This window comes from Halichoerus grypus, chromosome 14 (genome assembly GCF_964656455.1).
Source record: "Halichoerus grypus chromosome 14, mHalGry1.hap1.1, whole genome shotgun sequence".
NCBI lineage: Eukaryota > Metazoa > Chordata > Mammalia > Carnivora > Phocidae > Halichoerus > Halichoerus grypus.
Genome location: NC_135725.1, coordinates 46,508,775 through 46,533,818, shown reverse-complemented (window position 1 = coordinate 46,533,818; position 25,044 = coordinate 46,508,775). Strand labels below are relative to the sequence as shown.

The following is a 25,044-nucleotide window of genomic DNA, read 5'->3' as shown; positions in this document are numbered from 1 at the left end:
GATTATATTTTCCCATTATTTAATTGTGTCTCTGTTTGGGTTTTTTATTTTTGCAATGATTTGTTGAATTTCTATGTGCCAGGCACTGTGTTTCATCTTACACTTCCAGCTACTCCATCCCCATATATGTTGAAGATTGACTATTCTCTATGAGTAACAATTGCTTATCAAGCCTCATTGTCAGCAATTTAGCTAGTACTAAAAGAGAAGACTAGAATGATCTGGCCAATATGTTTTAAAGCTTGCTGAAGAAAAAAGAAATTGTACAAAGCTAAATATATATAAACCTAGAAAGAGAAATGATATAATTATTACTTCAAGTTTCTAGTTTTAAACCACAAAAGTAAACAGAAGTTTACTTGAAACTGCAAAGTCTTTAAATATAACTAACTGTTAACAGTATTTAAGTATAATTTAGAATTTAAGCCATAGCAAGTCAGGTTATAGTATATGAACAGAAGCATTTTAAACGAGATTGGATTCTGAAACAAAAGTATTTTATAGTATATACTACATAGCTGAAACTAGTCATTTGAGAAAGGAGGGCTTTTTAAAATCTTGTCTCCTTGGAATATTATTTTGTAAAATACTGAATATTTTTGCCATTGATACTTTACAGTTAAATTTATATTTACATGCAAATACAGTACTTCAATATATTTTTAATACTGAAGAAAATATTAATTGGGTTTACTTTTAATGCTTTTGAACAAAGGGCTAGGGAAATGAAAATTTAAATACTACTTATTTTGGGGCGTGTGGATGGCTCAGTAGTTAAGCCTCTGCCTTTGGGGGTCCTGGGATCGAGCCCTTTGTCGGGCTCCTTGCTCAGCGGGAGGCCTGCTTTTCCCTCTCCTACCCCCTCTGCATGTGTTCCCTCTTTCACTGTCTCTCTCTGTCTGTCAAATAAATAAATAAAATCTTTAAAAATAAATAAATACATACATACATACTACTTGTTCACTTTAGAACTGAATTTTCAGTTGTTTCCATTTCTCAGTTGTAAATATGATTTATAGATTTATTTTCCTCATCTTTAAATGGTATAAGTATAATGAATAAAACTCAGAATGTAATCTAAGTATCTTAAGCTAAATCTGTAGATTAGAGAGCTTGATTGCAGTTTGCTCAAAAACAAAAAGACTTTCAGACTACATAGTAGGAAAAATGAAAAAAATTTAAAACACAGGAAGAGAGTGGTCACTTACTTCAATAGTTTCTCTTTTTCTAATGCAAAATTTATTTCACAAAGTCTCTGAAGTGCAAATGGGTACATGAAAGAAGAGAGAATGTAAAAGTACCTTTGGGAGGTTGAAAACATTTATTTTATATCAAAATAATTAATGTACAGGGTTTAAAAGAATTAAATAGCAAGGGATGGTATTTAGCAAAACCGAGAAGTCCTATATTCCCCCCCCCCCCCCGCATCTTCTTTCCACTTCCTGGAAGGAAACAATTTAACTGTTTCCTCTCTTTTCTTTCTCTTTCTCTATTTTCTTTTTTCTCTTCTTTCCTTTTCCTTTCTCTTTTTTCCTTTCTTTTTTTTTTTTTTAAGATTTTATTTATTTATTTGACAGAGAGAGAGAGAGAGCAACAGCAGGAACACAAGCAGGGGGAGTGGGAGAGGGAGAAGCAGGCTTCCTGCTGAGCAGGGAGTCCGATGCAGGGCTCGATCCCAGGACCCTGGGATCATGACCTGAGCCGAAGGCAGAGACGCTTAACGACTGAGCCACCCAGGCACCCCTCTTTTTTCTTTTTTTAAAGCTCTACAGTTACTGCCCAGAGTTTCCAGCTATATGCTTATGCTTCTATTTCTACAAGAGACTCTAACCCATTTGCTCCATCTACTTTTCCTCCTAGTATGTGACACCATTTTAAATTCTTGTCTTGGATATAAGTTGGAGATATATATATTTTTAACGACTTTATTTTTAAGTAACCTCTATACTCAATGTGGGGCTCAAACTCACAACCCCAAGATCAAAAGCTGCATGCTCCTCTGACTGAGCCAGCTAGGTGTCCCTAACTTTCTAGATATTGAACCTTTTTGTTCCACCAACTCTGGACAGTGTCTTTTGCTTCTCAACTTTGGAACCTCAGAGTATCCTAGAGTTTCTTTCCCTTCTCTGTACCTGTTTCTACCTTTGTGCTTGTCATCCAAACATTTACTTTTTCGTTGTCACCCTTGATAACATTGTGTTACATAACACATTTTAAGTTTTCTTGCTTATCTGAGTAGTGACTAGTAAGTGAAAGCACTTCCAGAGTTTCTGCTATGTGCCAAGCACATTAATTATAAGTAAATTAATTATATAAGTTGCATACAAATAGGCACACACACAAGACTTTACGTATATTAAACTTATTTAATCATCAAGTTGACCTTGATGGTTTAGGTGATATGGTCTCCATTTTACTGACAAAGAAATTTAAGTCACTTAGCAAGTGGCAGAGCTGATTAAATTAATTTCTACAAGTTGAAAATCAGTAAACACTGTGCACGGTTCTGAGTAGTTAAAATGTTTCTTAACAGCTAAGGTATGTACTGTTACTATATTTCCTTGTACAATCATTTGTTTTGGGGCTTTAAAATTGCCTCCTTGTTTTTGTGCTAAATTTCTCACATTCCCTCTCTTTTTATTAGCACCACGCTCTAACCAACTGAGCTAACCGGCCAGCTGCGTTTCCCTCTCTTTTTAAATACCTTCTATGGAGGCCCTGTGGCATCCTTTAGTTTTCATATTCAGTGACCTCCCTACCCTACCCCCTGTGGAGGTGATCATTTATTTGAGCACTATAAATTTCTGTTATTTCAAATTATATAGTGTGGCAGATTTTTACATTGATTTTGAAAACGTTTAATTGTGAGATGAGATGGATCTTAACTTTTGTGATGCTCTTTAAAATAATTGGAGATAACATGTGCTCTGTAGGTATATTAGAGGAAAGGTTGATTTTTCAGTATTGCACAAGCCCTCTGAACATAGCCATTTTAATGTCTGTTAAGTTTAAAATAGTTATTTAGGGGGCGCCTGGGTGGCTCAGTTCTTAAGCGTCTGCCTTCGGCTCAGGTCATGATCCCAGGGTCCTGGGATCGAGCCCCGCATCGGGCTCCCTGCTCAGCGGGAAGCCTGCTTCTCCCTCTCCCACTCCCCCTGCTTGTGTTCCCTCTCTCACTGTCTCTCTGTCAAATAAATAAATAAAATCTTAAAAAAAAAAAAATAAAATAAAATAGTTATTTAGTAACAAAGACTCAAAGTTTAAGCCACTTGAAACATATATAGGAAGAGCTACTGATTTCAGAATAAGTTATTTGCCACCTACCAAAAACTAGTATGTTGTACCCCCTCTAATGGAACGAAGTAGAAGTTCCTTTATGTAGTTCTGCCTAGATGGCAGGCATGTTCAATGTTGTTCTTTGAAAGTCATTGAGCCCCTACTCCTTTCTACCCATCCTTTTTTCATTTCCAGCTCAGCTTATGTTGGCAAGTTGGTTTCAAAACCACCTGACCTCTGAAACATTGGTAGATGTATACTGGTTGAGAGTATGGGCATTCGAGCCAGACCATCTGGGCTTGAATCTCAGTTCTACCAGCAATTAGAGATAGGTCTTTGGGCACATTGGTTTCTGTGCCTCAGACTCTTCCCTTGTCAAATGGAGCTAATAATAGCTACTTCACAAGATTGTTGAGTTAGTCATTGGAAAGCTGCTACATCAGAGTCTGGGCTAGTAAGCATTTCACTGCCACCATGATCATCATCCCCCAGTGCAGTAGTCCTCTAAGTGGCCTTTCTTCACTCTGTACCCACCTGCAGCCTCTCCACCACATTGCTACCAGATGATCTTCCTAAAATGAATAGCTGTTCTTACTGACTTCCTCCTTCAAGTCCTCAAGTGTGTCTCTTTTGCTTCCCAGACATGCTCTTTGTACCTGTTATTAAGGCCAATCTGTCTTAATAAAGAATTGGCAGAACTCATAGCCTGGTATGGCTGAGGGGAATCTCTTACTCTTCTAGATTCTCTCCTTGAATGATCAATATCATTTTTTGATTCTCTTTCATGTTATTTGTTCATTACTAATAGGGTGATTGCTGTATCTTTTGTCATTTGTGCAAAATCCGGCCTTTTCGGTAGGTGTAGTTATATCTTTATTATTTAGTTGACTAATATATAGATCCAGGCAAATTGAGGAATTTGAGGATGTGATTCTTCATTTTCTTTAATCTGTCTATTGCTCCTCCCTGGTCAGGTCTAGAAGAGGCTTTATTTTTTCTTCCCTGAGCTGTGGAGGTATACTGTAGAGTTCCTTCTAACTTCCTGGTTCAGTATCACCTCCAAAAATGATACAACATTATAAAAAAATATATAAAAACAAGTAAAACCTTCCAAAGCATTGTGCTCTATAACAGCAGACTTTTCTTTTTCTTTCTTGTATATGTATAAATATTTGATGTGCTTTTAATGTACAGGCCATTTAGATTGTTTTTGAATGAAAGACCCCTGTTGCTCTTCTCAAGTACTATTTCTTTTCCGTTCATGTAATGTTCTTTTAGCTCCCTACCCATTGACTGATAAGTGTTAAGTTTTGGGCCTTGTTGCTTCCAGTTTTAGCCTTGGTGTTCAAATCAATTTTGGTTATTTTTTTTTCCTCATTAGTCTACCAGTTGTGGTTGAGATGTTTTCTGCTGTACAATCTTGTCTTAATATTTATTCATAAAACATTTATAAAGTCAAATGGTACTAAAAAGCCCATAAAAATTATCAGCAGTCCACTTTGCTCCACCATTCCCCCAATCCTACCGCCCCTCCCCCCCAACACAACTGTGTGGCTGTTTTTTGGGGTATTCATCTACCTATTTTGAAATATTGTTACTATTTCCTCAATTTTATTTCTTTTATAGTAGATCATGATTTTAAATTCAAGTAACTTCGCCTTTTCTAGTTGATTATCAAAAAGAAATTGTAGATCTCCTTTAAGTCAGAATTAACTTGATAAATTTGTCAGAATTAACTTGATGAATTTCTCCTTAAAATTTCAACCTCAAATATACACTTAAGGCCATTATTTTAAAGCATAGATGTTCACGAAATTTGTTTATTTTACTTTCTTCATTATATTTGGTATTATAATGTTTGCATATTTGTGGATCTTCTTCTAGTTTTTCAGAGTGAGTACTAAGTGTATTCTTATACTTGGTTCCCCTGCACCCCCTTGCCCCGCCCCTTCTTTTCCTTTTTAAAATAAATACAATAAAGGGTATACATTTTCTTTTTAGCATATGTTTTGCTGTGCTCCTAGATTTTTTTTTTTAATTTATTTATTTGACAGAGACACAGCGAGAGAGGGAACACAAGCAGGGGGAGTGGGAGAGGGAGAAGCAGGCTTCCTGCTGAGCAGGGAGCCTGATGCGGGGCTCGATCCCAGGACCCCGGGACCATGACCTGAGCCGAAGGCAGGCGCTCAACGACTGAGCCACCCAGGTGCCCCTGTGCTCCTAGATTTTTTACATGAAATGGTCTTTTCATTATTTTCTTCTGACTGATTTGTCTTGATTTTTCTAATTTTATTAGAGTATGACCAACCAATATAATCCATTCAAGCATTTAAAATAGATTATTTTAAAGTTCATTTATGATACCTTTATGATTGATTTTTTTTCATTGTTTCATGGGCACATATAAAATTGTAAACTTTATGCAAGAGATAGAAAGTTTTATATATAATTATTAAATCAAATTTGTGGGTTGTTTCTGCCAGTTTCACTATGTCTATGCTCATTTCATTAAATCTGTCCATTTCTGACAAAGATTTAGTGATTTCTCATTTCAATGAAATGTTTTTCAAGTTTTTCTTACATATTCAATACCTTTTGCTTTATATAACATAGCTTCTAAACGGTTTATGCTGTTTGGTCCTCTTAACTTTGAATTCTACATTGTGTGATATGAATGTAGCACTCATGCTTTCTATCTTTTGGGGCCAATTAGTGGATAGTTCTTGGCCCATTCCTTCATCTTAAAACTTTTCTCAGTTGTTTGATGTTGTATTTCTTACAAACAGTCTGTATATGCCCTTTGTCTTTTTAACCCAGTCTAACAATCTGTCTTTCAGTGGGAGAATTCAGCTTCCTTTTTTTATTCTGTGAGTAATACTTGATTTTATTACTTATATTTGTGACTTTTTCCATTTTTCTGAATTTTGCTTTTATTTTCAAGTTGATATTCATTTCTGAGTTTCCTCCTGTTTATGTGGCAGTTTTGTACTTTTCCATTTCATTATTGGCCACCTTCCCTTTCATTGGCTCATAATCCAATTTTTTCTACTTTACCATGTAAAAATGATACCAGCATTTTCCCTCACCTTGATACTCCAACCTTCTCTAATGTACCTAAATTTCTAGAGATAATTTAATTTTTTAGATCCAGATTTTTGTTAGCCTTTTGTATGTGTATATGTGTGTGTGTGTGTCAGGAATTCACATTCAGTACTTCTATTACATATTCCAGATAGTTGATTATCCATTTAGATTTAGTTCTGTATAGAAGACAAGGTACATTGCACTCTTGTTTCCTCTCCTCTCCATCTTCCCACACTGAAAGGTCTCATTTCTAATTCAGTTACTGTTTCGTTAAAATCCCTTCTCAAGTCCTTTCCTTAGATGGGGCAGTGGGTGATGTGCTCTTTGAATCCTTAAATTTTGGCAAACACTTCTTTCACACTGACTGTGTGTGTAGGATGTTTGGGTGGTTCTGCTTTTTCTCCCAGCAGTCTCAATTTTACTGTTCTTCTCAGTTCCACTGTTATAAAGTCCCATGTAATTTCATTCTTTTTTAGTTTTAAGTAATTATTCTTTCTGGTAACTTGTAAAGTTTTATTTTTATCCTTAAAGTTGAGGCATTTTAGCGTGACGTTCTTGAGCGTGTCTCTTTTATTAGTCCTGCCTGGGTCTTGAAGAGCCCTGTGAGCTTGCAATTCAGTCTTTACTTTTTTTCTGTATTACTTTATTACCTCTCTCCCATCTTTTCCTTTTCCTCCTTCAAGAGATTCTTCTGGAACTCTTCCTATGGTTGGTACATCAGTTAGGGCTCCTCAGTCTGTTCTTCAGGTTTCTTCTCTTTTCCATTAATGATTTTCGTCTCTTTGTATCTTTACTTTATGCTTTGAGATTTCTTCCAGTTGTTCCTTCATGCCATCATCTAGAGTCTATCTTGTCCTTTTTTTAAATTTTATTTTATTATGTTATTTTAGTCACCATACATTAGTTTTTGATGTAGTGTTCCATGATTCATTGTTTGCATATAACCCTCAGTGCTCCATTCAATATGTGTCCTCCTTAATACCGATCACCGGGCTAACCCATCCCCCCACCCTCCTCCCCTCTAAAACCCTCAGTTTGTTTCTCAGAGTCCATAGTCTCTCATGGTTCGTCTAGACTCTATCTTGTCCTTTAATTTATCTACTGAATTATTCAGCTTGGGGGTTTTATTTTTACATTTTATTTCAGCTAATATTTTAAATCCATGGAAATTTTTTTTTGTTCTCCATTGTGCCTCTTCTGAAGTAATCATACTATTTTTAACCTCAGTGTTTCATCTGTGTCCTTCAGAAAATCTGGTAGGTCTGCTCTCTCATACTCTCACCAACTCTTAGATATGTTATTTATATGTGCATTGGGGTTCAGGTTGAGTTGTTAGAAGACCTTAGGTTTTTGTAATCCTATAAGTGATGAAAGGTACAGGCATCTCAGCCTCTACTGTAGATGCAGGCATGTTGTGTATTTCATGTGTATACACCTGCGAGACCCTCTACTTTCCTTCTGGTCTCCTTGCATCTCTAGCCTCAAGAGTAGAGGGGATTTTCCCCTCCTGTTGAGCGCCTCCTGAACATCCTTAGAGCAGGGAGGCTGGCCATACTTGTGCATATTATCTGTGTGCACAACTTTTCTGAGTCTTGCTTAGAGCCCAGAGCAGAGCAAGCCCTGTATCAGTCCTCTTTCAAGGTGCCCGTCATCCCATGGCCACATTCTTCAGGCCTCATTCACTATCTGTTGGTTCCCAGAGCTGACTGGTTCAAGAAGGTAAATGGATTGGATTTGGGATTAAAGTTGGGGGAGGTAAGTCAAATTTAAGGTCCTCCTTTTCCCCAGAATCCTGAATTTTTATACTTTATTCTTAGCTTCAAATGGTCACCCCTCTGTGCCATTTGTCATGTGTTTAATGGTGTTACAGGAGAGATTTTTAGTTTGAAAGCTTATATTTGACTGTTTTACCCAACCTTTTGTATGCATACTCTTTTGGACTATATTACAGTTTCTAGGAAGTATCCTTTTCAGATGCACTGTGGACAAATAAACTTTTAGAGGAGAGTTTATTGCTTTTGGATAAATAAAACTCTTCTGGGACGGTTTATTTGTCTGTTTGCAGATTTCACTGAACAAGATATGAATGATCTGAAAATCTTGTACAACACAGAAGCTAGATGAAGTAGGACAGAGACCAAAAATAAGAGCATAAGTAAAGAGAAGAGACAGGAGCTGGAGAAAGAATCAGCTTTGCATTATCAGTGGCATTAGAAGAAGACATGGTGATAACACAGTAGTTGAAAGCCACAAATAATCAGAAAACCGTATTTTGTCCACTAGTTAAGACCTTTTTGCAAGCTATCTACTAGAGTTGCTGACAAGTAGTATTAGAAGAGATTATACATTAAAAGGACCCATTTTGTTCCAGAAAATTAGAACAAGGAAGCATTCAGTAGAATCTGAGAGGATGAAAGAAAATTCTGTATCCTATATTCATAGGTAGTAAAGTTAGTGCAAATATGTATATGTATGTTTAAACACTCATTTGCCTTAAATATTTGAGGTTTGAATTATGCACACTTGCTCTCCCTAATATTGATATTCAGTTTGTCCTAATGAGCCTCAGGCAAAGAGAATTTGAATTACACAACACGTGTAAACTTCTCATTGAATGGTAATTAGTCTGTTCTGCTTAGTGGCACTTAATGTTGAAGTTAATAGTTCAGTAAAAATTTTAAAAAGCCAGTGGCTTGATCTCCAATATATGTGGCATAGATAGGCTGAGAATTAGTAAAAGCTTTTATTCTGTGTCAGTAACAGTTTAATTCCTGACTTTGCATCTAAGTCTCTGTTTTACGTTTATTGCATGTTTGACTCTGGAGTCAGGGGACAGTACATCTTAACTTTGCCATTTATCACAAGGCTCAGGACAAAGAAAATGTTGTCCAGTATACTAGGGACCATTCTTCCACCATTTTGTTATTTCTTAAATTTTTATTTATCTGGGGTGTTACGGAATATGTTTTTCTTTTTACTTCTCAGTTGTCTTAATTTAAAAAGAGAGCTTTTTTGGTAAAGGGGCAGGTGCGAGAATAGCTGGGTGCCTTGCTTTTATGAAGATTTGTTGGGTTGGTGAAAAGCTGACAGTGGGCATTAAATACCTAGACCAACGTGGGAGTAAAAAGTTATAAAATTTCTGGAGTTTTATACTTAACATCATATGTATGTAATTAAGACGAATTTAAACTTTCTGTGACACAAGAGTCTGTGTCATATACCACTATGGACTTTGCATTAAGAATTCTAGTTTGTCCTACAAAAGGGTTTTAAAAATAAATCACGGGGGGCACCTGGGTGGCTGTCATTAAGCGTCTGCCTTCGGCTCAGGTCCTGATCCCAGAGTCCTGGGATCGAGCCTCTCACCAGACTCCCTGCTTGGCGGGAAGCCTGCTTCTCCCTCTCCCAGTCCCCCTGCTTGTGTTCCCTCTCTCACTGTGTCTTTCTCTGTCAAATAAATAAAATCTTAAAAAAAAAAAAATCATGGAAGGACCTCTGTAGAAGTTTTTTTTTGGTACTGAAATTTACTATTTTTTAATGCTTAATATTAGGAAACATGTTGGTAGGTAAAAATCTGTGTATTTTTAAAAGTCACATTTATAAAAATATGTGTAATACTCCATGAAGGTTGAATATTAAGCAGCAATGCTTGGGTGTTCTAGAGCTGTAATTAGAATACTGATCGCAAATTACCAAAATTCAGTGAGTCAACAAACCAATTAAAAAAAAAAACTCAAGGATATTAGATTTCAAATGTTCTTCCTTAATTTAGTTTGCCCATTATACTTTATTTTAATTATTCATAGTATTGCTTAACATGCCAGGAAATGTCTTGTAATAGAATTTATAAAATAATGTAGTTTCAGTAATATGAATACTATCTTTAGCATTCTGCTTTTAAATCTCAGATTGAGATTTTTTTTTTTTTTCCAGATTGAGATGTTTTGTAAGGAATCAGCTAGTTTGGTGCATAAAAGCATGTCTTTGCAAGTAACTTTATCCATTTTAGAAGTTTGAAACCAAATGCTCACTTGAGAAAAATAAATGGAATAATTGGTATATGTCATTTTGTTGTTGTTGAGCAAATGAGAAAAAAAATTTAGAAGAAAAAAATACATAGTCCCACTAACATAGAACAATAATTTTTCATTTTGAGTAGTACTTCTTTTTTTTTCTCAAGTTTTTATTTAAATTCCAGTTAGTTAACATACAATGTAATATTAGTTTCAGGTGTAGAATTGAGTGATTCCTCACTTTCATACAACAAGTGGTGCTCATCACAAGTGCACTCCTTAATCCCCATCACCTATTTCCCCCATCCCCCCTCCCCTCTGGTAACCATCTGTTTGTTCTCTGTAGTTAAGAGTCTTGTTGCTTGGTTTCCCCCCCACCCCCCGCCCATGTTCATTTGTTTCTTAAATTCCATTTATGGGGTGCCTGGGTGGCTCAGTTGGTTAAGCATCCGACTCTTGATCTCAGCTCAGGTCTTGATCTCAGGATCATGAGTTCAAGCCCCACATTGGGCTACTTAAAAAAAAAAAAAACTTCCACATATGGGTGAAATCATATAGTATCTTTCTTTCTCTGACTGACTTATTTCGGTTAGCATAATAGTCTCTAGCCCCATCCACGTTGTTGCAAATGACAAGATTTCATTCTCTTTTATGACTGAATAATACTCCATTGTGTGTATATATACCACATCTTTATCCATTCATCAGTCGATGGACATTGGGGCTCTTTCCATAATTTGACTATTATCAATAATGCTGCTGTAGGGGCACCTCGGTGGCTCAGTCGTTAAGCGTCTGCCTTCAGCTCAGGTCATGATCCCAGAGTCCTGGGATTGAGTCCCACATTGGGCTCCCTGCTCAGTAGGAAGCCTGTTTCTCCCTCTCCCACTCCCCCTGCTTGTGTTCCCTCTCTTGCTGTCTCTCTCTCTCCATTGAAAAATAAATAAAATCTTAAAAAAAAAAAATAATGCTGCTGTAAACATCAAGGTGCATGTATCCCTTCAAATTAGTATTTTTGTATCCTTCGGGTAAATACCTAGTAGTGCAATTGCTGGATCGTAGAGTAGTTTTATTTTTAACTTCTTGAGGAACCTCCATACTGTTTTCCACAGTGACTGTATCAGTTTGCATTCCCACCAACAAAGCAAGAGAGTTCCTTTTACTCCATATCCTTGCTAACACTTATCATTTCTTGTGTTTTTGATTTTAGCCATTCTGATAGATGTGAGGTGATACCTCATAGTAGTTTTGATTTATATTTCCTTGATGATGAGTGATGTTGAGCATCCTTTCATGTGTCTGTTGGCCATCTGTATGTCTGCTTATTCATGTCTTCTGCCCATATTTTAACTGGATTTTTTTTTTTGTTGAGTTTTATAAGTTCTTTATATATTTTGTATACTAATCCTTTATCAGATATGTCATTTGCAAATATCTTCTCCCATTCCGTAGGTTTCCTTTTAGTTTTGTTGGTTGTTAGCTTCACATTGAGTATTACTTTCTGATGCTTATTCATATATATGCTTTTTTTGGGGGGGGGAGCATAGACCCTAAAAGTATTGTTCATTTTAGGGAAAAGCGTAGCCCCTGCCCAGTATCTTTTCTGTATTGTGCTAGATATTGAAGGGATATAAGATTGGCTTACATAGCACTGATTTTAAGTGGGTGAGTTAGAGGTACAGCATAATAAGCAAACCATGGAGATGTAAATTCTGTTTGAAAATTTGGACATTTATTTGTCATTGGTTCCATTAGGAGGTGGAAGTAAGCAAGAAAGAGCTTTTCTTTCATAGTATTTGTATGGATTTTTGCACGTCAAGGATCTACTTCTGTTTCTTATTCTTACTATTAATGGTAGAGGTTCACAAATATGTTAGGTATGGATTTAAATTTTGCTCCTAAATAGAAAGGTTCTGTGTAGGTTATATATTCTGAGGTACTTATATGAGTGAAAAAGTAGGTAACACATTTAGAATGGAATAGGCAGTGATGAACTCTTTCCTCATCATTGCACAACAGTAATTACTGAAGACTTTTCAGTCCATTTAATAACTATTAGGTAAAAATCTTTGTTCTGTTCATTTTTTTTTCCCTTTGCTAGTAGATGGGAGACCTATTCCTTAGCTCTTGAAATTTGGATAGCAAAAAATAATTGCCTTTTATCTCAAATTGAGAATTATTTTTTCTTGAGTCTTGTGATTCTTTATATTAAAAAGCCATTTAAAATGTAATGTCATCTGGCCTGTGGATTAATATTATCCAACTCTGTGACCGTTGGCTGTTTTTCTGCATCCTTCTCAATCTTTGCTGTAGCTGAATGCTGCGCCCTAAGCATAATCTGTGCTTTGATCCCTCCTTGTTGTGCTTCACTATAGTCCCTGGTCTGCAAGTACTTTCTCATTCTTCTCTTCATAGTAATTCCCTGTTGATCCTCAAGTATCTAGTTCAGGTTTGAATTCTCCGTACACTTCTGAATTATTCTTGTCTCATGCCCCCCACAGAATTAACGGGCACCCCCCCCCTTGTTTTTGTTGTCCTAGCACGTTATCGGTGGCTCTTGGAACCCCCACGGCTCCCGGCTACATCCTCGTTACTGAGAGTCGGGCCGTGTGTTACCCTTCTGTGTATCTGCCAGGACAGGCCCTCAGTGAACACCTGTTGAACTGAGACGGTTAGAGCGCCATGCTCGTCGTGCCGGGGCGGACGGCTGGGCCCCCCTGAACTCCTGGACCATCGTGGCCCTCGCCCAGCCTGTCCCCACCTGTTAGGCCGAGGCTCTGGCTGTGTCTTGCAGTGAATCTGCGAGCAGTCAAAGAGAGATCCTTCTCGTGGAGGTGGAGCATGCCGGGAAGCGGGCTTGCACCTCCTGGTCGCTCCGCAGCTCTGAGTTGCATCTTCTTGTCCCGTTTCTGCAGGACCCTAACAGGAGCATCCACACCAGCAGCAGCAGCTGCAGCAGCAGCAGCAGCAGCAGCAGCAGTAGCAGCAGCAGCAGCAGCAGCAGCAGCAGCAGCTGCAGCAGCAGCAGTAGCAGCTGCAGCAGCAGCTGCAGCAGCAGCACCAGTTTTTCAAAGCCTCACAAATTAATGAAGGAGCACAAGGAAAAACCTTCTAAAGACTCCAGAGAACATAAAAGTGCCTTCAAAGAACCTTCCAGGGATCACAACAAATCTTCCAAAGAATCCTCTAAGAAACCCAAAGAAAACAAACCACTGAAAGAAGAGAAGATCGTTCCGAAGATGGCCTTCAAGGAACCGAAACCCATGTCAAAAGAGCCCAAACCAGACAGTAACTTACTCACCGTCACCAGTGGGCAGCAAGACAAGAAGGCTCCCAGTAAAAGGCCCCCTGCTTCAGATTCCGAAGAACTCTCAGCCAAAAAGAGGAAGAAGAGTAGCTCAGAGGCTTTATTTAAGAGTTTCTCCAGTGCGCCCCCACTGATCCTCACGTGTTCTGCCGACAAAAAACAGGCGAAAGATAAGTCTCACGTCAAGATGGGAAAGGTCAAAATTGAAAGCGAGACCTCCGAGAAGAAGAAGTCAACTTTACCGCCGTTCGACGATATCGTGGATCCCAACGATTCCGACGCGGAGGAGAACATGTCCTCCAAATCTGACGTGAGTAGCCTTGTGGGTTTCCCTCCTCTCCCTTGTTAGTCTTCAGATTCTCTTTCTCGTGGCTGCAGGATAAGGAGCCAGGGAAGAAAATGACAGCTGAGCCATGAAGTGGTAGCATGGAAGTGCCTAGAAGTGAATTTCCTTAACTCATGGAAAGAAGGAAATGAGATCATTAAAGAATCTGCACACACTTGGGCAGCAGCTTAAAGTCTTAAAGGGAGATACATTCCGTAGAATAATGGGCCATTTGAATAGCAGCCGCAGAATTGAGATGCGCATTAGAGCTTAGTTTACTATGCTTTTCGGTGAGTGTTGATTTAGGAAAATGAGAAGAAGGCAATAGAACTTGAATATATGAGAAAATAAATTTGAAAGAGAAAGTTAGAAAATATTGGGGTGCAGCTCTAATGTTGATCGTTTTGGTGCAGGGATGTAATTTGTTTACAAAGATGGAAAGCTGGTCATGGTGTTTTTTTTTTTAAGCAGTGTTTTAATCGATGTCACAATGTACTGTATATATATTTAAAATGAATAATTCGGTAGATTTTTGAGTTATATGTGTGCTTGTGAAACCAAGTGGTGGTATTTTGAAAATGAAACGTTTGATTTTGTTTTCCTTGGCTAGCCATTGATTTGGGAGGGGGCGGGGAGTGTGATCTTCATTATGTTTTTGCTGATGGGTAGGATTATCTTTTATGGATGCCTAAAAGACCATCTGACCCTCTAACGTCCCTCTGAAATGTTATCTGATGTTGGAGATTTAAACCAATAATTACAGATTTCTCAGAGATGAAAGGGATTTTCACGTTATCTCTTCTAATTTCCCACCAGTGTAAGAAATCTTAACACTTCTAATGACAGAACTATTAGTCATTTGAAAAGTATTCCATTCCATTTCTGGAGAATGAACATTACTTACTATGAACTCACGTTTCCTTTGTTACAAACTTTTGCCGCCTTTAGTTGCTTATTAGTTACGATCAGACCAAATAATCTCCTTACCTTGGGTTGTCAGTATTTCTAAACAATGATCAAGGAAGATGTCTGGCTAAAACTGGCTGGCAGTTTGAGAATATTTCTCTTTCTGTCCCATACACACGTTCCTAATTTAAATGCTGGCAGAGGTGGGGGGACTGAGCAGCAGAATCTGTCTTCTGCATTTGCTCTCGGTAGAAGGGAAGCCAGGGCTAGGACATGGTGTCAGTACTGATCCCCAGTTGTTGAGAGACTACTCCCTTCCCTACTACCCTCTACAGCTAATCTTGAAAATTTTTTTTAAGATGTTATTTTTACTTATTTTAGTGAGAGCGTGAGCGAGCACGGGGTGGGGAAGCAGAGGGGGAGGGAGTGAGAATCCGAAGCAGACTCCATGCTCAGTGCGGAGCCCAACGTGGGGCTCCATCCTACAACCTTGAGATATGACCTGAGCCGAAACCAAAAGTCGGTCACCTAACTGACTGAGCCACCCAGGCATCCCTAATCTTGAATTTTTAATACAAGATTATTTATTTATTTATTTAGAGCCACTCACGGGGGGAGGGGCAGAGGGAGAAGCAGGCTCCTCCCCCAGCAGGGAGCCGACGTGGGCTCCATACCAGGACCTGGAGATCATGACCTGAGCCAAAGGCAGATGCCCAACCAACTGAGTCACCCAGGCGCCCCCCAATCTTGAAATTTTAATAGAAAACCAGATTGGGAGTAGAATAGCATATAAAATACAAGATATTGGCGTAATTTGTCCCAGTGTTTGGCAAATGTTTTATAGTGATAGTTTATTGAATGAAGATGAGAACTAATGGGTTTGCTCCAATATATCTCAAGCATCTATTTTTGCTCCTGTGCTTTTTACTTAGGCTCTTCTTAATACAAAACTTGTTCTTAATGCAGATGTTATTTGGAAATTTTTTCTGTATGTTTGACTTTTACTTCAGATCACCCTAAAATGTTCATTGGGCCTCTTGGGATGTGATTAGTCTATCAAGATTGTCAGGTTTAGCAACTTTGTCTTTCTGTATTCTGACATGTTGTGATTCTTGTAGAGCAGAGGTTTTCAAATTGTGGCTTCTGATTCACTGGTGAGCCATGAAACCAATTTAGCATGTCATCAGCAGTATTAAAAAAAAATCAGAATATGTTATAATTAGTATGGGTAAGTAATGGTTTGTAAAAATTTTATTTCATAGGATGTGTGTATTCCTTACAGTAGGTTGTGGTCAAATTCTGAAAGGCATCATTCTTGAATGTTTGCTGATTTATGAGAAGATCAAATGACATTCGGAAAGCAAAGCTCTTCCTACATGAAATTATCACAAATAATCATTCTCTTTAGATAATTCTGTATATTCTTGTTTTTGTCTCTTGCTCCCTCCCTTTTATGAATGATTTATAAGATATGGCTTTTCATAAACTTCATGTTCAACTTAGTATATTTATCCAAAGCAGTATCTTAAAAAATCTTTTGGAGTGAAGAATTAGAATTGTAATTCCTTACAATAGGTAGCATGTGTTCAAAAACAATTCATGACATATCAGAGCCACACATCCGGTGATTGTTACAAGACTTTTTAAAACAGATTCTGCACATCATTACAGAGAAAGCCTCTAAAGACTTTTAGGCATTATTTGGGTATAAAACCCAACAAATGTACTTCCTTTATCAGTTTTCTGATAGTAGTGCTTTTATTATTGCTGTTGTTGGTTTAATTCTCTGCATGTAGGTGGTGGAGACAAAGAGAATTGACAAAGTGGTTCCAGATAAGCCAGGGCCCCAAACACCTTTCTGTGAGCGAAGGAGATAAAAGGGGGCTGAAATTCCCTTTATCCAATAGTAGAAATCACCTTTGTTTGGTTTTCTTCCTACTTGGTGTCCCTCCTGTGGGCAAGACAGAAGGAGTGGGAGGCCACTGTAATGGAGAGCAGTGAGAAGCCCAAATCCTCCCTTGGCCAGTAATGGATTTGTTAGCTTAGGACAGGCCCAATTTCAGGGGGCACTGTTCACAGTGTCCTGGTGGTGAGTGTGTCTGCATCTGAGTAAGTGTGATAAGATGACCTGATCTCGCTAACGTCCTTTCCAGCTTTGTTATTTGAATATGAGCCAGACTTGTGTTCATTTATGGCAGATGGGGTAGTGGGGTAATTTTAGACACAATGGGCAGAGATCATGGACTTTGAAACAGAAGAAAGAGACAAAAAAAGAAATTGGAAGAGTGTGAAGAATTAGGAAGGGCTAGGGAGAAAAGATTATTGACCTGGTAAGCCTGTGAAGTACACATCTTACCTCAGTACATGTTAGTTATAATTAAAAGGAAGAACTTTTTAAAGAAGCTTTTCCATAATTAAGGTAGATTCAAGTTTTATTTAAGAATAAAATCAGTGTTATTACGATGGATTAGGAAGCTCAGATTGCTGATTCAAATGGTTCTTTTGGATTAAGATTTTTATATACTTCGCGTAGAAAAGTAGAAGTACATCCATGCCTACATGTTTTTTGAGGGATCGTTTATTTGTTAAGTGCTTAGGCAGGTAGGTAGGTAGTCAAGTAATCGAGTAATTAAGGAGTTTGTATTGTGATTTTAGGCTATGTTTGGAAGCCCAGCTTTTCCGGTAATCTTGGGCAAACGTTTTTAACCTTCTGTATTTCTTAGTTAATTCTTTTTTAAGATGGACATCATAATAGTGTTTACTATGTAGGATTATTGTGAAAATGCTCAGTCTGGGGAAAGTACATAGCACGTTAACCAAAAAAATATTAGTTAACTATGATTATGTATGATGTGGCTTCTGGAAATCTTTATAAGCTATAGCTTTGGAAGAGATTTTTTGCTCTTCAAAAATACCGTAGAATTCTAATGTCCTTTTTCAAGGGTGTGGGCTATATGTTTTTAAGGGGACAAAGTACTTGGCATCTATGTCCTATTGCTCTGAATTTTGTCTTGAGGTATATGGCCTTGATATTGATATGCATTTGTTGCATGGTAACTGGAAAAATACAGAATGAAGAGTCTAAGTTTTAAATCAGAAGTTAAGCCAAAGTTTCCCAGGATCTTTTAGATTTTAAATTAAAATAGATAAAGGACAAGAACATAGCTAGCACTGCATCAGGGAGGCACTTGGTTGTTTTTTTTATTGCTGTTCTTCTTAAAGGAAGACATTCTAAGAAATGAGTTACCTTTGGGTTATTCTTAATGTTACACAGAATCATTTTTAAATACATTTTGCAATCCCTGAAGTGTTTTTTCTAAAGAAATTCAATATTATCACATGAAAGTACATCAGTGATTTTCCGCCCCCCCTACAGAATTCAAGAGGTACAAGGTGGGTGGATAGGGAGGCAGAAGGACTGGTTTATAGTGGGTGAGCATTTAGCAAATACAGAAATCATGATAAGAGCATGTTTTTGCTATGTCTGTAAATGTTAGCATGAAGAATATTTTACCTTCAAGGACCTAGGTAATTCCCGTTAGAGTAAAGCTGTTCTTGGTTTAGGAAATCATCATTTTGTGGTCATGATGGTCATTTATGGAAAGTGACCTTACTAGTGCAGCTGGAAGGGTGGGAATCTGTATCAGGGTCAAGTAAAAGTTTATAATTGGAGTTTGTATTAACTTGTTTAAACTTGAATCGACAATTAAAAAGTACCCAAAATATCTATTGCCCTTCCTGTAATTTCCTAGGTTTTGTTTTTCATATAATTCAGCTTCTGAAGAGAAGTCTGTGGAGTTGATCTTGTTTTGTGATATGAGGGAGTTTGGTCTTCATAGCACAGAAGGAGGGGAAAAAGAGTAAAATAAAATTGGAATAACTATTTATAATCAGATTTGGTTATGGTAGCAATTACCTTATCATTGCCTTTGCTTTTTGCTTTGCTTTATAGAGATTTAATTGTAATTTAAAAGCACAGTCGTTAAAAGTTTTAATTGTCTTTCCTTGAAAATTGGCAGATTGCATTTGGTAAAATGTTACTGACTTCAACCTGCAGTGTGAGGAATGAGATTGTAATCCTGTCTTTCCATACTTTGGCTTACCAGTGTTTTCTTGGATAAAATCTTCCTGAGGGAAAAGGATGAAATCTCATCAGATGGTAGCATTTTACCAAGGGTGGGTGGTGGTTCAGCTGCAGGATAAAGACTGCAAACCACCTTAGCCGAAGTTTCTTTGAAAAAGAAAAAAAGAAGGAAAAAGAAACTTCCCTTCTTTTGTTGTGCCTCATTTCCTCCCACCCCACCCTGTTCCTTGCCCTGCTTAAACTGTCTGGAGTTGGCAGTAAACGTCCTGCTGTTGAAGCACTGGCCTTAGGTTTTTATGTGATGGAAGGTTGTAGCAGTCAGAGAAGAAGGTCTTTATTGTATTTTCAAAGTGGCTTTTTTAATGACTTGTAATTCCAGCAAATGCAAGAGCTGTAAAGTCTGTAAGTATGGTGAACGAGCAGCTGGAGAGGCCATTCATTAAAGGGCGGCCCTGCCTGGTAGGGGGGAGGGAAAGGGCGGACTCTCATTCTGGACTCCTGTTCTCTGCATTTTATAACGGAGGTAAACATACCTGAAGGGTTGCAGTTCTTCCTCGGGTAGATTCAGCTCATTGTGGAACATTCATTAAAATTCACCTGGCCTTGTTTTCAAATGCTTTTGCATTTGTTTTCTGTGTAAGGTGTGATGGGTAGAGGGGAGGGGATGGTCCAGCTAATCGACTGTTCATTTATTAAGCCACTTGACTAACTTAGTCCAAAACAGGATTTGGCGCAGTTTTTAAAAGGGAGATTTTTACTTTAAGACAGAGTTAGGGGGCTTCCGCTCTTTCTTGTTTGTCTACCATACTCAGCCTCAATTGTTTCTTAGTTTTTAAATTAAAGAATTCCTTAGAAGCCTTTCGGTAGCTGAGGGCCATGGACAGACAGGAGGTTCTGTCATTGCACAGTTGGTTACCACCAATAATTGCTAAAACTCCGTATTTTTACTTACTTGTATTGAATTGAATCTCTCAATAAATTCCATGAGCTTCCTTTAAGAGAGCTGCATCACCTATTCATTGCACTACTGTTTCTTACTCTATGGCCCATGATCTTTACCTAATTGTCTCATCTGTCATCTTTAGACACAAAATCAAAGATGTGGTTCAACATGGTCTTTGCATGGCCAGCCTTACCATACCAGAGGGAGACCGTATGGTTGTAGTTAAACATGCCTTGAGCGCTTTCTATGTGCAGTCACCAGTCTAAGCACTTGACTTGTTTCAACTCACTTAACTCTCAAAGCAACTTTATGAAACAGGTACTATTATCCCCATTTTATTTTATTTATTTTTTAAGATTTTATTTATTTGACAGAGAGAGAGATAGCGAGAGCAGGAACACAAGCAGGGGGAGTGGGAGAGGGAGAAGCAGGCCTCCTGCGGAGCAGGAAGCCCGATGCGGGGCTCGATCCCAGGACCCTGGGATCATGACCTGAGCCGAAGGCAGACGCTTAACGACTGAGCCACCCAGGCGCCCCAATTATCCCCATTTTATAGATGGGGAAACTGAGGCTCAAAGGTTAGGAGACTTGCCTAAAGTTGCCAGCTGGTGGATCCAGAATTGGATCCCACTTGGTAGAGAATTCACTCAAGAAGAATTTTGGAATGAAGCAAATCTGATTTTCTCATGAATTCATGTTACATTTGCAGAGTTGGGCTTTCATGAACTTGGCCTCACACTGTGAAAGCCTTTGATGTCATAGTCTTGTTCCATTTATGAGTCATGTTTCTTTGACCTACCTATTGATTTGGGCTTTTACCAACAGCCTTCAGGAAGTGACAGGTCATCCTTAGAGCTGGATTTGGCACCCATAGCCTGAAGTGAGGGAGGAGCTTTGAAGTGTCCAGGAATCTCTGACTTCTCACACAGGCTTGCTGCAAGTATGGCAGACTCTCATGGCTCTGTTTTTCACATTATTATATCATCAGTGCTGTTTTCCTGCTCCCAGAATTTTCTCACTTGCTTTTGTGAGTAATTTATGTTTAACAGAGCTGAGCTGCAATATCAAGCTTTCCCAGAAGGTGCCACCAAATAACAAATGGTGTCCTACGGTTTGAAGATCACTTCTTTTTTTTTTGAATCTTCTAACTATATTTTGTAATTTCATGTTATACATGTTATTCAAAATGTAGGCTGCACTTTCTGTGAATCAGGGGGCAAGATAATGCAATGGCATAGGTCAGAGAGTGGTTTTCTTTTGGTGTCTAGGTAATTATTTAATCAAGTTTGAGAAATTGTTCTCAGTAGGTAACAATTTATGACTGTAAACTTTCAAGGCAGTGTCAAAGTCCACAAAGAAAAATCACCCCTAAGAGGTTACTTTAGGTCACAAAAGGTGACTGCACAGTGAGATGTTCCCAGATAACGTCGAAGATCCTTCTATTAGGAGAAAATGGAAAAGTATTTACTGACGTATTTGGGGACAACAAACTTTGCCTTTGAATCCTGTGGGGGTGCTGGGATAGGGAGAAATACTCAGAATTGGTGACACAGAGAAAAGGAAATTTTCTTGCCTTTCTTGGTCATGAGAGAAAATGTATGGGATCCTCAGATGTGATGTGATGTGATGTTACATATTTATTTAACCATTTTTTGGTTCAAGTATAATTAACATACAGTGTTATGTTAGTTTCCAGTGTCCAATATAATGATCCAACAATTCAATACATTAGTGCTTATCATGATAAGTGTACTCTTAATCCTCTTCACCTATTTCACCTATCCCCCTACCCATCTCCCGTCTGACAACCACCAGTTTGTTCTGTATTTAAGAGTCTGCTTTTTTATGTTTCTCTTTTTCTCTTTGTTTATTTGTTTCTTAAGTTCCACATATGAGTGAAATCATATGATATTTGTCTTTCTCTGACTTATTTCGCTTAGCATTATATCCTCTGGATCATCCATGTTGTTGCAAATGGCAAGATGTCATTCTTTTTTAGGACTGCGTAGTATTCCATTGTGGTAGAAGATGTGGTATATCACATCTTCTACAATCATTCATCTGTGGACACTTGGGCTGCTTCCATATCTTGGCTATTGTAAATAATGCTGCAATAAACATAGGGGTACATTTGAGGTACCACCACACTGGTTTGCACAGTGGCTGTGCCAGTTTGCATTCCCACCAACAGTACACAAGGGTTCCTTTTTCTCCACATCCTCATCAACACTTGTTTCTTATGTTTTTGATTTTAGCCATTCTGACAGGTATGAGGTGATATTGCATCATGGTTTTGATTTGCATTTCCCTGATGTTAGTCTGCTTGCCATCTGGATATCCTCTTTGGAGAAATGTCTGTTCAGGTCCTGTATTCATTTTTTAATTGGATTATTTGGTTCTTTTTGGAATTGAGTTGTTTAAGTTCTTTACATATTTTAGATATTAACCCCTTATCAGATATATCATTTGCAAATATCTTTTCCCATTCAGTAGGTTGCCTTTTTGTTTTGTTGATGGTTTCCTTTCCTGTGCAAAAGCTTTTTATTTTGGTTTAGTCCTAATAGTTTAATTTTGCTTTTGTTTCCTTTGCCAGAAGAGACATATCTAGAAAATTGTTTCTACAGCTAATGTCAAAGAAATTACTGCCTCTGTTTTCTTCTAGGAATTTTAGGGTTTCAGGTCTCAGATTTAGGTCCTTAATTTATTTTGAGTTTATTTTTGTGTATGGTGTAAGGAAGTGGTCCAGTTTCTTTAGTTTCTTTTTTCTTTTTCTTTTTCTTTCTTTTTTTTTTTTGCCTGTAGCTGTCCAGTTTTTCCAACATCATTTGTTGAAGAGACTTTTTTCCCATTGTATATTCTTGTCTCCTTTGTTATAGATTAATTGACCATAAAAAAGTTTGGGTTTATTTCTGGACTCTATTCTGTTCCATTGATCTATATATCTATTTTTGTGTTAGTACCACACTATTCTGATTACTGCAGCTTTGTAGTATATCTTGAAAGTTAGGATTGTGACACCTACAATTTTTTCTTTGTTTTCAAGATTATTTTGGCTATTTGGGGTCTTTTATAGTTCCATACAAATTTTAGTGTTATTTGTTCTAGTTCTGTGAAAAATGCTTTTGGTATCGTGATACGGTTTGCATTGACTCTGTAGATTGCTTTGGTTAGTATGGATGTTGTAATGATAGCGGTTCTTCCGATCAGTGAGCATGGGAGATGTTATTTTAAATAAATAAATAAAGTAAGTAAGTAAATAAAGTAAGGTGCCCTGGTTTGGAACCTCAGTGTTTAGAATTATGGTACTGTTTTTGTTTTTTTTTTTAATTAAATTCTTGACACCTGCTTTATTTTGTGGCTCTTTTATTTATTTTTTTACATATGATAAACTGCTATATCACTTTGAGTACCTACAAACATTTCCTTCTAAACAAGTTTAAATTTTTAAAGATTTTTTTTTATTATTTTAGTGATGTTTAGTAACATTCAAAAATATTTATGTGGTAGATACTCCTGTATATAAACACTGTGTTAGATGGTACAGATGGTACAAAATTAGAATTTAGGCTGAGCTTGGAAGAAAGAAAAGCATGAATAAGAGGGGATGAGGGGTGGAGTAGGCAGGACAAGCCGTTCTTGATCAGAGGAAACAACTTGAAAAAAAAAAAAAAAAGAACTGTTGGCAAACATAGCTTATTCTATGTTGTCCTTACTGAGAATGAAGAGAGATCTTATAAGTGAATCCTGCCACGAATTGATCAAACTGGTTTATCAGGAATGAAGGAAGCCTTATCGAACTCTATTCTTGCTGGGAGTGTGCTGGACACTGTCACTCAATACCCTCTTTTTTTTTTTTTTTTAAGATTTTATTTATATGAGAGAGAGAGAGAGAACACAAGTAGAGAGAGGAGCAGAGGGAGAGGGACAAGCAGACTCCATGCTGAGCACAGAGCCTGACACGGGAATCGATCCCAGGACCCTGAGATCATGACACGAGCCAATATCAAGAGTCAGACGCTTAACCAACTGAGCCACCCAGGCGCCCCTTGATACCCTTTTTTAATCCATGTAGTTTGTGTCATAGCTTTTGTTCTCCTCCTACAGATGTAGATGTGGCAGAGCTAGAATTTGAATCCAGTTTTCACTAATGCCAAGCCCCATGCTTTTTTGTACCATATCACCAATTAAACCTTATTGAGAGAGAAATCACATCAAGTGAAAACCACTGTGGTACTGATAAAACCTTTTCCAGAAAAAAATCTAGTTGGGAAGATTAACTAGGTAATGGTGCCACAGTTCATTGAAAGGGGTAGAGTAAGAAATAAGATGTAGCCAAAGTACTTGGATACTTGGCTATGGATAATGGGGAGCAAGAGGACCTGGCTGGGATTTCCAAAATGATGATCAACTCATGCTTCCTATGCATCCCTACATTTTCTAAGAAGCAGAATTGCAGAAAGTATTGAATAGCTGTGCTACCTTGGAGTCTATCCAAGTGAACCATCTTATTAGATTGTATCATATACTTCACACTTGGGACAAGACATGGCCAGTGTTACTGTGAGAGGTCCCATTTACTTTATTGCATCATCTAAGGGTTGTACTCATGAAGGACCTGAAGAAGGAAGGTAGGTTCAGAGTTCTACAAGATAGTGGCGTAGGAGGATCCTGAACTCGCTACTTCCCATGGACACAGCAAATCTACAGCTACATATGGATGGACCGTTTCCCTCTGAAAAAGATCTGAAAACTAGATGAACTGCTTCTCTAGAAAAAGAGATAAAATAACCACATCAAGACAGGTAGGAGAGGCAAAGACTCAGTCTCACCAAAAACCCCACTCAGTGCTTCTCTTGGAGGAGCAAGGGGTTGGTGCTCCCCACATCAGGTGCCCAACCCTTGGGATCTATACTGGAAAGAAAAGTACCCAAAATGTCTGGCTTAGGAAACAACGGGGCTGCCATCCAAGAGACCCAAAGTCCTGGAGGAAACTGAGGTTTCTCTTTGAAAGGGCTGGCATGTGGTCTTACTCACTCTGAGGTGCAGCAAAAAAGAGCAGTTTGAAAAGTGCCTAAATAGGAAGGAGATTCAGTTGCTAATCTAAAA

At 38.0% G+C, this 25,044-nt stretch overlaps 1 protein-coding gene across 3 annotated transcripts in view; it reads left to right on the top strand.

Moving 5' to 3' along the window:
* The window catches only part of MLLT3 (MLLT3 super elongation complex subunit), a 283,363-nt gene that overhangs the window by 193,361 nt on the left and 64,958 nt on the right, over positions 1-25,044 (top strand). For all 3 annotated transcript variants that reach the window (XM_036082628.2, XM_078061284.1, XM_036082627.2), the window contains one exon: positions 13,289-13,990. In XM_036082628.2, the coding sequence (XP_035938521.2) occupies positions 13,289-13,990 (702 nt within the window). The remainder of the gene's footprint in view (positions 1-13,288; positions 13,991-25,044) is intronic.